Source organism: Ranitomeya imitator, chromosome 2 (genome assembly GCF_032444005.1).
Source record: "Ranitomeya imitator isolate aRanImi1 chromosome 2, aRanImi1.pri, whole genome shotgun sequence".
Taxonomy (NCBI): Eukaryota; Metazoa; Chordata; class Amphibia; order Anura; family Dendrobatidae; genus Ranitomeya; species Ranitomeya imitator.
Window position 1 is genome coordinate 259,918,287 of NC_091283.1, and position 14,015 is coordinate 259,932,301.

The 14,015-nt window shown below is 46.8% G+C and overlaps 1 protein-coding gene across 1 annotated transcript in view; it reads left to right on the forward strand.

Annotated features, from left to right (window-relative positions):
• Nucleotides 1–1,348: 1,348 nt before the first annotated feature.
• The window catches only part of LOC138662992 (oocyte zinc finger protein XlCOF22-like), a 66,772-nt gene continuing 54,105 nt past the window's right edge, over nt 1,349–14,015 (forward strand). Inside the window, exons 1-6 of the mRNA XM_069749025.1 lie at nt 1,349–1,388; nt 10,567–10,716; nt 10,846–11,025; nt 11,108–11,231; nt 11,315–11,412; nt 11,611–11,701. Of these exons, the coding sequence (XP_069605126.1) occupies nt 1,362–1,388; nt 10,567–10,716; nt 10,846–11,025; nt 11,108–11,231; nt 11,315–11,412; nt 11,611–11,701 (670 nt within the window). The 5' untranslated portion in view covers nt 1,349–1,361. The remainder of the gene's footprint in view (nt 1,389–10,566; nt 10,717–10,845; nt 11,026–11,107; nt 11,232–11,314; nt 11,413–11,610; nt 11,702–14,015) is intronic.

Sequence of the window (14,015 nt, forward strand, 5' to 3'; positions counted from 1 at the left end):
CTCTCTTATTTTACACAGTCGCTAACTGGGCATAGTAGACATGGGTGGAAATAATTAATTAACTAAGCACCACCACTCTATAAGTATACACCTATCATGGAGATACCTCTACGTAGCTGATGTGCACTGATCAAGTGCCAAGATGTAACTATCCAAAACCCATAAAGGTACAAACACAGCTGCTATAAAATTAGAGCGCATGAGAGCCATGACTGTATAGACATTACCAAGTTAGCGATATATACTTAAATGTGTAAAATAAAACAAAATAGACAGGGACTACAAACTTGCTCACAGAAATAACCCCACCAAAGAAACAGAAAAAGGATGGGGGGTATATGATGGTGATAACGGACAATACTTATACAAATAGATGAAGGGGGACAACAAACAGGATTTTGGAAGGGCACAAAAAACATGTACACTAACACCTGGATCAACAACAAGAGGAAACACAAAAAGTCTTCACAGAAAACAACCATAATTAATTTGGTCATTAAGGCCACAAGGTGAAATGGTATTTAGATAAAAAATCCACTTCGCCTCCTTCTGGAGCAGCAACTAATCCCAGTTGCCTCCCCGAACGGGCATAGTAACCTTTTCAATTGCTATAAACTGTAAGTTCTTTATTTGTCCGTTGTGCAGCTGGTTGATGTGTCGGGGCACAGATGTGTCTCTATTATGAGACACATCAGCCACATGTTCCCCAATTCGCTTTTTAAACTCTCTGATCGTTTTGCCTATATATTCCATTCCACAAGTACAAGAGGCCCTGTAAATAACCCCTTTGGTGCTGCAGTTGATGAACTGTTTGATGGAATACTCCTTGCCAGTAACATTACTGACAAAGGATTTACTGTTATCAACATATTGGCATGCCGTGCAGTGCCCACACTTATAGCACCCCACGACGTTACTTTTGAGCCACGTATCACTGGAGGGGTTAGCGAAGTGGCTATGGACGATTCTGTCTTGTAGCGATCTAGATTTTTTATGGGTAATTGTGGGAGCATCCCCCAGATGATCAGAAATATCCGGGTCCATCTGAAGGATAGACCAATGTCTCCTGAGGATGTCCCTTACTCGACTAGCCCCATTGTCATAGGTGGTAATGAAACGGACCGAGGTATCATCCTGTTTTTTGTCTTTGTTATTGTCATATTAGTATTTTTACCTGGTATAGAATAAAGGTTAAGTTTTAATTCCTACTAGAGCTGTGTTCCCAAAATAGGCTGGGTCATGGAGGGGTTAAAAAAAGAGCTGGACTGCCATCACTATTTCCTGAGGCCCCTGATCACGTGACCCCTGACTCCTCCCCCTGTGACCTCATCACAGGTCCTGTGCGCACAGAGCAGCCATATATGTGGAGTGCAGCTCTGCAGGTGAAGGTATGTGGAGATTCCCCATTACTGAGCGCGGGGACATTAACCCCTTCTGCACGGAGACTCTTTATAAGAATCATAACGTTGTTGTTCTGTTTCCTGTAATAGATACATACGAGCCAACTATGGAGGACAGGAAGTGAGGGAGCGGATTGTTCTCCTAGTACAGGGCCCCTTTCTTGGTCCCACACAGTGTAATGCCCCCATTATGCCCTGTAAGCAGGTTCTGCCCCACACCCAGCTGCCTCGGGCACTTTACCATGAGCTGGTGGGTTGCCTTCTTGGGCTGTGGGGTACTCGGTATTGGGTTCGGTCGCACTTGACGATGTCACGGTGTCTACGACCCGGTCCGTGGCCCTGGGCACCCATTTAAAGGGAAAGGTCTTTTAAAGGGAACCTGTCACCCCCTCAAAGTGTTTTTAACTAAAAGGGCCACCTTGTGCAGCACTAATGCTGCATTCTGTCAAAGTGGCTCTTTTAGTTCGGGTCCCTGAAAATGCTGAAATAATGTGCCCCTCATACCTGAATTTGTTAGGACAAACATCTATATATCTACCTATTCTATTTGTATTTACTGTATGTAATCCATGTCTTCTATCCTGTCGGCTCCTGCGGTGATTTTAGACCGCGGCTGCTGAATTACCGGCTTTTCTTCTATCTGTCTACTTATGTAACATACAAATATAATATATATATATATATGTGTGTGTGTGTCACTGACATCTATATATCTGTGTATATATCTGTTCTATCTATCTATTCTATCCTGTCACGCTGTGATTTTACTGAACGCGGCACATGAATTGCGGCTTTTGGGGGGACCCTCTATTCTTGATAACCAGCCTTGCTGAAGCTGACAGCTGAGGGTTGCAGCTGTGAGTTTTTCCTGGCTGGTTATCAAAAATACAGGGGAACCCACGCAGTTTCTTTTTTTTTATTATTTATTTACAGCGCAGTAGCGGTTGAATACACCAATCAGCCGCTCCGGCTCTCACTGTTATTAGCGGCTGTAGGTGTCGGATGATGGGAGCTGTAGTCCCATCAGCTGACACCAGTGACCTGATGTAAACTTTTTACCTCCGATCACGGATGAGTGATCACGCTGTCTTCTGACAGGTTGGGAACCGCGGCTCTCTGACCGGCGGTGATGATTTTATCGCCGATCAGAAGCGCTACGCCGGTGATTACCACGCAGTCACACAGCTTGGGAAACACCGGCTTTTGTACTGTGCATGTTCGGCTATACTCGATGATTTAATCAACGATTAAACGTGAGCCGAACAGAACATTGAAATATTCGCTCATCTCTAGCCATAATACTGTGTGAGGGGCTGTGGGGCCGTCATACTGTGTGCAGACCTCATACTGAGCTACATGGGCTCCCTGTGATGAGTCAGATAGAAAATGAGAAGTACAGACCTTTGGTCTATATGATTGCCGTCCTCCTGAATTGATAGGGTGTTGTGTGCCAGGAGGGAGACATCAGATAGTACGTCCTGAAGGTAAGCAAAGATATAATGGCAGTAAGAATTCAGATTCCAGGCAGGGAGCATAGTGGAGACAAAGAGCAGGAAGAGGTCATTAGCTCAGGTTTGCTACTATTGTGGCTTATAACAAAAGTTATGTACAGCCACATGTAACCGGAAAGTTCCTGACTCTGCACAATGCAGAAGAAGCATTCATAAAGTGTTGTGCCTGCTATCTGATGTATATACTTCTCATCAAGTTCTTGTTAAGTGAAGGAAAGTTTATTTTTGAACTTTGGTCCCCCTCATTCATCTCCATACCATCTGGTCTGGGCCTACAACGACAGCATGCAATCTGCAGAGTTGGGAGATATGACTAATATATATATATATATATATATATATATATATATATATATATATATATATATATATATATATATATATATATTATACTAGCTGAAGAGCCTGACATAGTAACTAACTGTGGTTAGTTATAACAAATTTACAATGATTATTCTCCATCTCATAATCCAGTGCCCCTATACTATTATTATTATTATTTATTTATATAGCACCATTGATTCCATGGTGCTGCAGATGAGGAGGGGTTACATACAAATTACAGATATCATTTACAGTAAACTAACAATGACAGACTGATACAGAGGGGCGAGGACCCTGCCCTTGCGGGCTTACATTGTACCGGATGGTGGGGATGGAGACAGTAGGTTGGGGGGATGCAGGAGCTCCGGTTATGGTGAGGCGGTAGCTCCGGTAGTGGTGAGGAGGCAGCAGGGTCAGTGCAGGCTGTAGGCTTTCCTGAAGAGATGGGTTTTCAGGTTCCGTCTGAAGGATCCGAATGTGGTTGATAGTCGGACGTGTTGGGGCACTGAATTCCAGAGGGTGGGGGATATTCGGGAGAAATCTTGGATGCGGTTGGCTGAGGAGCAAATAAGTGTGGAGGACAGAAGGAGGTCTTGGGAGGACCAGAGATTACGTGAGGGAAGATATCGGGAGATTAGTTCAGAGACGTATTGAGGAGAGAGGTTATAGATGGCCTTGTAGGTCAGTATTAGTAATTTGAACTGGATATGCTGAGGGAATGGGAGCCAGTGAAGAGATTTACCAAGGGGAGAAGCGGAGGAGTAGCGAGGAGAGAGATGAATTAGTCGGGCAGCAGAGTTAAGGATGGACTGGAGAGGTGCAAGGGTGTTAGCAGGGAGGCCACAGAAAAGGATGTTGCAGTAGTCATAGCGGAAGATCATCACACATCCTCCATCCCATAGTCCAGTGCTCATATACCCATCATACATATCCTCCATCCCATAGCCCAGTGCCCATATGCCATCATACATCTTTCATCCCAGAGTCCAGTGCCCATATCCCAATCATACATATTCTCCTTCCCAAAGTCCAGTCCCCATAATATACCCATAATAAATATCCTCGATTCCATAGTCAAGTGTCCATATACCCATCACACATCCTCCATCCCATAGTCCAGTGCCCATATACCCATCATACATATCCTCTATCCCATAGTCCAGTGCCCATATACCCATCATACATTTCCTCCATCCCATAGTCCAGTGCCCATATACCCATCACACATCCTCCGTCCCATAGTCCCGTATCCATATACCCATCACACATCCTCCATCCCATAGTCCAGTTCCCATATACCCATCACACATCCTCCATTCCATAGTCCCGTGCCCATATACCCATCACACATCCTCCATACCATAGTCCAGTGCCCATATACCCATCACACATCCTCCATCCCATAGTCCCGTGCCCATATACCCATCACACATCCTCCATCCCATAGTCCAGTGCCCATATACCCATCACACATCCTCCGTCCCATAGTCCCGTATCCATATACCCATCACACATCCTCCATCCCATAGTCCCGTATCCATATACCCATCACACATCCTCCATTCCATAGTCCCGTGCCCATATACCCATCACACATCCTCCATACCATAGTCCCATGCCCATATACCCATCACACATCCTCCATCCCATAGTCCCGTGCCCATATACCCATCACACATCCTCCATCCCATAGTCCAGTGCCCATATACCCATCATACATCCTCCATCCCATAGTCCCGTGCCCATATACCCATCACACATCCTCCATCCCATAGTCCCGTGCCCATATACCCATCACACATCCTCCATCCCATAGTCCCTAGCTGGGTGGCGCTGAGCAGGGAGTTTCTGGAGATGTGCTGTTATGTAACCTGGCAGTGCGGCTCTGTGTGCGGCCGCTGATGATGCGATTTTCTACGCCGGTAACAATAGAGCGCGGCAGTAATAGAGGAGGGGGATTCATTTCTGTCATGTGCTGTCTGCTCCTTTCTGGGGGGCAGACAATGGCTGGAGCTTATGTTCCCAGGGATGCTAGATTTCTCCCACCCGGTCAGTGTCTGCTGAGGTGTTGTGGAGTGGGAAAACCGCTGCTCATAGCAACCAATCACAGCTCAGCTTCTTCTAAACAGTTCTGGTGAAATGAAATATGGTTAGTAATTGGTTGCTACGTGGAATGGGCGTGGTTACATACATACATACATACATACATACATACATACATACATACATACACACACACACACACACACACACACACACACACACACACATACATACATACAGTACATACACTCAGCTTTATATATATATATATAGATTTTTTTTCTTTACGTTTGAGGGCCCAATTCCAGCTGTTGCTGTCGGACCTGTGATTTCTATCTCCTCCACTGTGTACAGGATAATAGAGTATAATAAAGTAGTTATGGATGAGACTAAGGCTACTTTCACACTAGCGTCGTAAGACGCACATCGCAATGCATCGTTTTGGAGAGAAAACGCATCCTGCAAAGTTGTCTGCAGGATGCGTTTTTTCCCCATAGACTAACATTAGTGACGCATTGCCACACGGTTGCGTCGTGTTGTGGCGGACCGTCGGAACAAAAAAACGTTCCATGTAACTTTTTTCGTGCGTCGTGTCCGCCATTTCCGACTGCGCATGCGCGGCCGGAACTCCACCCCCTCCTCCCCGCAACTCACAATGGGGCAGCGGATGTGTTGTAAAACTGCGTCCGCTGCCCCCGTTGTGCTGAGTTGTCACAGGATGCGTCGGTACATCGGCCAGACGCACTGTGACGGGCCGACGCTAGCGTGAAAGTAGCCTTAACTAACATTGTGCAGTGACTCTGCTTTCCATATAGTGATGGATATTTCTTGTTGCTGAAACTATGATGTTTTTCACTTTAACCCTTTGTTAACCCCCTCTGATCAGTGCGATCATACAACATACAAGCCTCTGATGGCTCCGGTGATGCCCTGTACTACTGTAGTGCCGTGTATCATCACTGCTGTCAGTGCAATACTAACGGCCCCATACACATGAGATAAGGCTAGGTTCACACTGCGTTAATGGTGTCTGTTAGACAGACTACGTTACACCGCGGCATAAACGCGGTGTAACATAGTCCATTACGGCCGCCATTGACTACAATGTCGGACGCATCGCAAGCGTATGCCCACAATGGGCGTGCGCTAGCGATGTGCCGTCATTGAGTGACGGACCTTGAGACGCAGGCTGCAGCGTTACCAGGTCCGTCACTGCTAGCACAGATAGAGCTAGCAGATGCTAGCGATGTGCCAAAGTCGGCACTTGCGTTACAACAGCCCGTTTAACGTATGTGTTGAACGGGCCGCTGTAACGCAGTGTGAACCCGGCCTAAGAGTTGGCTGAACGGTCATTTGGCAGATGGCCATCTCTCCCGACTCCCCCATACACACAAATATTCCAGCTTTCCTGGGGTCTGTATGAGAGAGTCGCCTCCAGACTCCTCTAGCGGAGGATTATCTACATGAAGAACAAACGGATTATCCTCTGAAATTCAGGATGTCAGATCCTTCTCTGCCCTGACATCATCTGTCGGGAGGCCCTCAAATACATTATATAGTCGCCCAAACCCGCCGAAATCAGTGATTTCACGGAACTTTAGTATGTGTATGCAGCGTCGGACTGGAGTAGCTTGGGCCCAGCAGAGAACATCATTCTAAGGGCCCACCATGCTTAAAGGGTGCTAGCTGCAGAGTTAATTTTGGATAAACAAGACAAGTGCTGCCGAGAACAATGATATTCTATAAGAACAGAAAGATTTTATTATTTAGACATGTGCCACATACACACACTAGACATGACACATACGCACCAGTCACACGCTAGACACAGGATACATACAAAGGACACACACCAGTCACACGCTAGACATGACACACTCACACAGCATACAAACACCAGTCACACACTAGACACAGGATTAGAGATGAGCAAACCCTTGGATGTTCGGGTCCGGCTGAATAGTTTAAAAAAAGTCCAGGATCGGGTACAGAACAGTACCCGGACCCCATTCACTTGAATGTTGGGCCCGAACATCCAGTGTTTACCACTCTGTGAGGTGCAAGACAGCGTGGCAAACACTGCTTCTGATCGGCGGTAAAATCATCCTCGCCAGACAGCTGAGGTCCACATGCTGTCAAATGACGTGAGCCCGCAGCTGTTATCGGAGGTATAAAGTTTACCTCCAGTCACTGGCGTTGGCTAACCTCATTGAGGTTACGGCAGGTCACTGAGGCTGTGTTCCCAGCTGGGCCCCTGAACTACGGTGACCTTGGTGAGATCCCCACTAGCACAGTGAGAAAGTCCCACGGTGCAGAGGTGAGTTCACAACAGTTCACTTTGCAGAGTTCACTAATAGAAATTACTCAATGTACCAAGATGCTTTTTCTCACTCCCCCATTCTCCACACAGCCCGTGATCACCCTCCTTTTCCACAAAGCTCATCATCTCCCCTTCTCCACACAGCCCCCTCATCATCCCCCCTTCTCCACACAGCCCCTCATCATCCATCCTCCACACAGCCTCATCATCCCCCCTTCTTCACACAGCCCCTCATCATCCCTCCTTCTCCACACAGTCCCCTCATCACCACCCCTTTTCCACACAGTCCCTCATCATCCCCCCTTCTTCACACAGCTCATCATCCCTCCTTCTGCACTCAGCCCCTCATCATCCCTCCTTCTGCACTCAGCCCCTCAGCATCCCTCCTTCTGCACACAGCCCCTCATCATCCCTCCTTCTGCACACAGCCCCTCATCATCCCTCCTTCTGCACACAGCCCCTCATCATCCCCCCTTCTTCACACAGCTCCTTATCATCCCTCCTTCTGCACACAGCCCCTCATCATCCCTCCTTCTCCACAGCCTCCTCATCATCCCTCCTTCTGCACACAGCCCCTCATCATCCCTCCTTCTGCACACAGCCCCTTATCATCCCTCCTTCTCCACACACCCTCCTCACCATCCCTCCTTCTGCACACAGCCCCTCATCAGGCCTCCTTCTCCACACAGCCTCATCATTCCCCCCTTCTCCACACAGCTCCTCATCATCCCTCCTTCACACAGTCCCCTCATCACCCCCCCTTTTCCATACAGCCCCATCATCATCCCCCTTTTCACACAGCCCCTCATCATGACCCTTTTTCCATGCAGCCAGTCATTATCATTTCCCCTTCTCCACACAGCCCCTCATCATCTTCCCTATACAAGCCCCACTCAAGTTACATCAACCCTTTCCAAAATACATCGTCTCACCACTCTCACTGAATCCTGGGTCTTCATTCCTATTTGTTCAAGGGTCCATTGTGCAGCCCCTCGGTCCTCTCCTCACGGGGCTCCATGGTGCAGCCTCTCATTTCATTCCTCTCCAGCAGCCTCAAAACAACGCTGCTTCCTGGTCACTGGTCTGATGGAGCCCCACCCCTTCTGGTGACATCATGCCATTGCCTTCAAAAAATCTACTCCGCTCTAGAGGCTCTGTGCTGTGTGCAGTCTCGCAGCCTGTGGCTCTGTGCTGTGCGTGGTCTGTTATTCCACACCCAGTGCCGGCTGTCTGCACTGCTCAGCAACAAGTGATGTGAGGTGAGCGCTTTCTCATCACCTGCTGCTGCCACTGCTATTGATCTCATTCAGCACGCCACAGAGCGGTGAGCGCCGAGATCAGTAGAAGCCGCAGCAAATGATGAGGAAGCGCTCACATCACTTGTTGCTGAGCAGTGCAGACGGCTGGCACCGGGTATGGAATAATGAACTCACCGCTGGGTGCACTCAATCCTAATACAGGGCAGAGCACGCACTAATGAATGAGGCAAGACTCAGAGTCTGTTGCTGGTGAGGGGGAGAGCCCACTTTGAGGCGGGCCTACCAGAGGATTCTCCGATCTCCCGGTGGGCCAGTCCGACCCTGTGTGTATTGGGGCGTTAAAAGGTAACTTATTGGACGCTGCCTCTGGCCCGGCCTAAAAGACCTTCATACATTGCTGCCCAGACGCCATTATTAGGCATGTAAGTATCATAATAACTAGGCCGCCCCATACTATCGAGTACTTGGGGGCGGGGGGCATTCAGCCAAACTCTGTCACCTTCTTAGAGGCCATGTTTGCTTTTCACAGCAGCAAGTGGATAAACTACCAGGGTTTTTTTTTAATCCTCATCTGTGCCGTCCCTGCGGTGCACATCTATGTTCTGTGCACAAAATGATTAATTTCTTTTTAATAAATGTTTAACATGTTAAAAATTATAAAATGTGTCTTCTGCTTTTTACATGTTTTTTTCTTTTTACAAGAATTGTTGGAGCCAATTTTCTTTAGAAACATTTCAATATCTGTTTTTTTCTGGTGTTTCTCCTGCAATATAGGAAAGCCTAAGGCTAGGTTCACATTGCCTTAATGGGTTAACGCTAACGGACTACGTTGCACGGCGAAAATGTCGCAATTAACGTTAGCGCACCCATTGACAGCAATGTGATTTTTGCCTCTAGCGCATGCCATTTTCAGCACGCGCTAGCGATGTGCCGTTCTTTTGTGACGGACCTCGGACGCTGCTTGCAGCATCCGAGGTGCGTCCGAGGTCCGTCCCTCGCTAGCGCAGATCGGGGATCTGCGCTAGTGGGGACGGCGAACCCGGTCCCAAAATAAACATTGCGTTAGCGCAATCCGCTAGCGCTATGCGCTTAACGGATTGCCCTAACGCAATGTGAACCTAGCCTAAGGCCAGAAATAAACCCCATAAACCACTGTACATTGAGACTTTGGGATCAGATCATTTCTCTCCACGTTGATTGTGGTAAAAATCTTTTCTAAAAGTCTCAAACTTCTGTGTGTGAATCAGAGCTGAGATCTAACGTGATAGAAGATTACAGTGCGGGGAAGACGGGAAACCTTCATATAGAGGCCGGTGGTGATGCAGTCAGTGACCGACTCTGGCCAAATCGGTTTCTAGAGCCGTAGTAGAAGATGAAGATGTCGTCCTCATCATGAAGTAGTTATTTCTCATGTCGCGTGTAATGAATATCTCCTGCAGTATTGCTAATGCCGATTCCAGGGTCGGTAAATGAGACGAGAATTAGCGTTATGGAAGATGAGTCTATGAGAAACGTATTCAGCTGCCGACTCCGAGGAGGAAACTGCTTGTTGTCTGTGGCCTAAATATATAGGATTTATTAGTAGATGTAAAGAAGGAAACTAAATACTGTAAAATAATAAATCTCCTCATATGTTTCCCTTATTATCTCCAGTAATTGTATTATTACAGGATTCTTATGATGTTACATCAGCTCATCTTCTCATTCAGGTCTCTACAATATCGGATCCTCTCAGTGAAGATCTTCTACAAAAGAAAATTGTCCTGATTTACCCATCAAAGATGGATATGGACAGAGACAAGATGGCGGAGAGGATATTACACCTCACCCTAGAGATCCTCTTCCGGCTTACTGGAGAGGTGAGAGATTCTGATGACGTCACATTACATCATTCTTATCTATGGGAATAACAGATGGACAGAACTGGAGAGGTGAGGACTCTGGAAATGTCTGTAGTGAGATTTATTAATGTGTCTCTCCATTACCAGGATTACACAGTGGTGAAGAAGACCTCTAGTGATCGCTGTCAGGACCCTGTGTCTGAGGGATGGGGAAGACCCCTGAGCCCAATCACGGGGCCTCCACCTCACCCCCTGATCCATGAGGACATCAATGACCAGAATATCCTAGAACTCACCTACAAGATGATTGAGCTGCTGACTGGAGAGGTGACACTGCTGGGAATGCTGGGACATTATACAGTAACGCTATGAAGGGATCGGGGGATGACGGTATCATTGTATGTGTCAGGTTCCTATAAGGTGTCAGGATGTCGCTGTCTATTTCTCCATGGTGGAGTGGGAGTATTTAGAAGGACACAGAGATCTGTATAAGAACGTCATAATGGAGGTTCCCCAGCCCCTCACATCTCCAGGTAATAGACAGGACTAAATACACACGGCCTATAATTATCTGTATGTAAAGAATGAATTCACTCCCTGTATGTGTTTCCTCCAGATCTATCCAGTAAGAGGACAACACCAGAGAGATGTCCCCGTCCTCTTCTTCCACAAGACTGTAACCAAGAAGATCCCAATGCTCCTCAGGATCATCAGGTAGATGGAGAGAAGGTGTCAGGAGATCTCCCCTATGATGTGTAGACGCCGGTGAAGGTCTTGTGCTCAGTCTTGTTTTATCCACCAGTATTATATGTTTTATACTTGTGTAATGAGAACTGTGGAGATGGCAGGATTAGAGCTGATCATAGATGGGACTTCTCCATCTGTCGGTGACTTTTATAATATTTGTTTCAGTGTGAAGATCTGACCCATATTAATACTACAGAGACATATGTGAGGGGGGATGAGTGGTGTAAAGAGGAGATTCCCACATATGGCTACCCAGGTGAGTAGTGACCACTAAATGCAGAGAAGTCACAGATTCTTCTCATCACCGGCTGTGGCTGCTTTATCGGTGGTGTAGTCCGGCCGTATTACCATGATCACCATTTTACCTCTAGACCACAACATTCTCCTCCACCCAAAACTGTTCTAATGACTTTGGGCATTGAAAGCCCTTTTCTATAGAACTTACAACCTGGTAGATCCACCTACCCCCTGGGTTTAGGAGACGCTGTTACCTGCCCAGATCTGTAAACTATAAATCCCAATGACAGCGTACGTAGAATGTGCCGACAAGGTAGAAAATCACTTGAAGAAAAATATTCTGATGGTCCTGTAAGAGAAAGCGGAGGGTAATGATGCTGTTGGCTTCCTAGATCCCTGAGATCTTATCGGAGGAATCTCCCTTCTCTCCCTTCTGTGCTGCTGAATGTGATCATATGGTCCCTACAAGACCAGGTCCAGTCTTTCTGGCCAAACTTCACTTTTATGATCGACAACATTAAATGTGCAGTGAGGCCAAGTGTGAATTTCTGCACAATAACAGAGTTTCCCTTTATCCGGACTTTTCAATTTGTATTAAAACCAACTAACTTCCAGTAGGATTGTGATAATCTACATAAACCCCTCACACCGGTGCCATGATATATCTCTGAGCTGTGCGTGGCTGATGGCTGTAATATACATTTATTCCCGCCTGCAGGAGATGTGTTGGCTCCAGCCCTGGTTTCATGGATTCACTCCACCTCATAAATTACATTGTTTTTGATCCTAAGAAATTCAGATTACTGCACAATCTCTCCTGAAATGGGGAGCAATATTATTTTCTCTAATCTTCTGGTCAGGATTCATAGTAGCTCCAATGGTCCACCATAAATGAATGCAACTCTGGTTTACTGTTGTGTAATCTGTATTTGTAGTTTTCAGTTAATGAGATTCTCGTGCTCTGGGGTGGGGCTGTGGGCGGGGCTTTATGTGGTGCTCTGTGGCGGGGCTTTATCTGATGCTCGTGGGCGGGGCTTTATGTGGTGCTCTGGGGCGGGGCTGTGGGCGGGTCTTTATGTGGTGCGCTGATTACATATTCATTTGTATTGGCTTATGACAGGTCGCTGATCCCTCCCTGACCTGTCCCCCATTTTTACATAATGCATATAATAGTGTTGATATTATTGTTGATAATGCCTATAATATTGTGGGGCTTAGAAAAATAATTACATCCAGCAAAACACAATAAAATCCCATTTTTACATATCCATCAACGCCTTTCTTTCTTCTGGTGTTAGATTAGATGTCTCATGTGGTCTAGATGGTCGGGATGCTTTATCCTCAGAGACTATTTTGGCAAAAACATCAACTGCTGAGACAAAAGACAAATGAGGAAATGTTTTGGATTTTTTAATTAGATGTGTGGGGAAATGGCTCACCTCAGAGACTTGTTCATCCAATAAATATTGAAATGTTAGCAAGGGCCTCCTGTTCCTCCCTTGTAGGAAAAAGATCCTATTGATCAGATTAATAATGCAATTTTTTTAAATCAATTTTTTCAAAAATAGATGTAAATGCTTAATTATTGTGAATGAATCTAGGCGAGATGAAGGTGAGAACATTCGCCCTTTCGGCAGCACGGTCATCTGTGTGGTTGTCCATTCATGATGTGATAAATTCCCTGTAAATGGTCCTCGTGCCGATCTTTATTTGAGGATGCGAGATTCTGATTCCTTTTCCCAAATTGCCTCGTTCGAAGAGCCTTTTCAGGGTCAGTGATTTGACGTCACATTCTCTCACAGAAGATATGGATTGAATGGATGAGGTCCTGGAAAGGTTCCTTTCAATGGAACTTTTCTTTATTTGCCAGCGGAAAATCTTACCGGTGGCAAAATCTGAACTCTCACGTTGATATTTGTTGGACTTAAGGTACCGTCACACTAAGCGACGCTGCAGCGATACCGACAACGATCCGGATCGCTGCAGCGTCGCTGTTTGGTCGCTGGAGAGCTGTCACACAGACAGCTCTCCAGCGACCAACGATGCCGGTAACCAGGGTAAACATCGGGTTACTAAGCGCAGGGCCGCACTTAGTAACCCGATGTTTACCCTGGTTACCATCGTTAAAGTAAAAAAAAACAACCACTACATACTTACCTACCGCTGTCTGTCCCCGGCGCTGTGCTTCTCTGCTCTGGCTGTGAGCGCCGGTCAGCCGGAAAGCAGAGCGGTGACGTCACCGCTCTGCTTTCCGGCCGCTGTGCTCACAGCCAGTACAGGAGGAGTGCAGAGAAGCACAGCGCCGGGGACAGACAGCGGTAGGTAAGTATGTA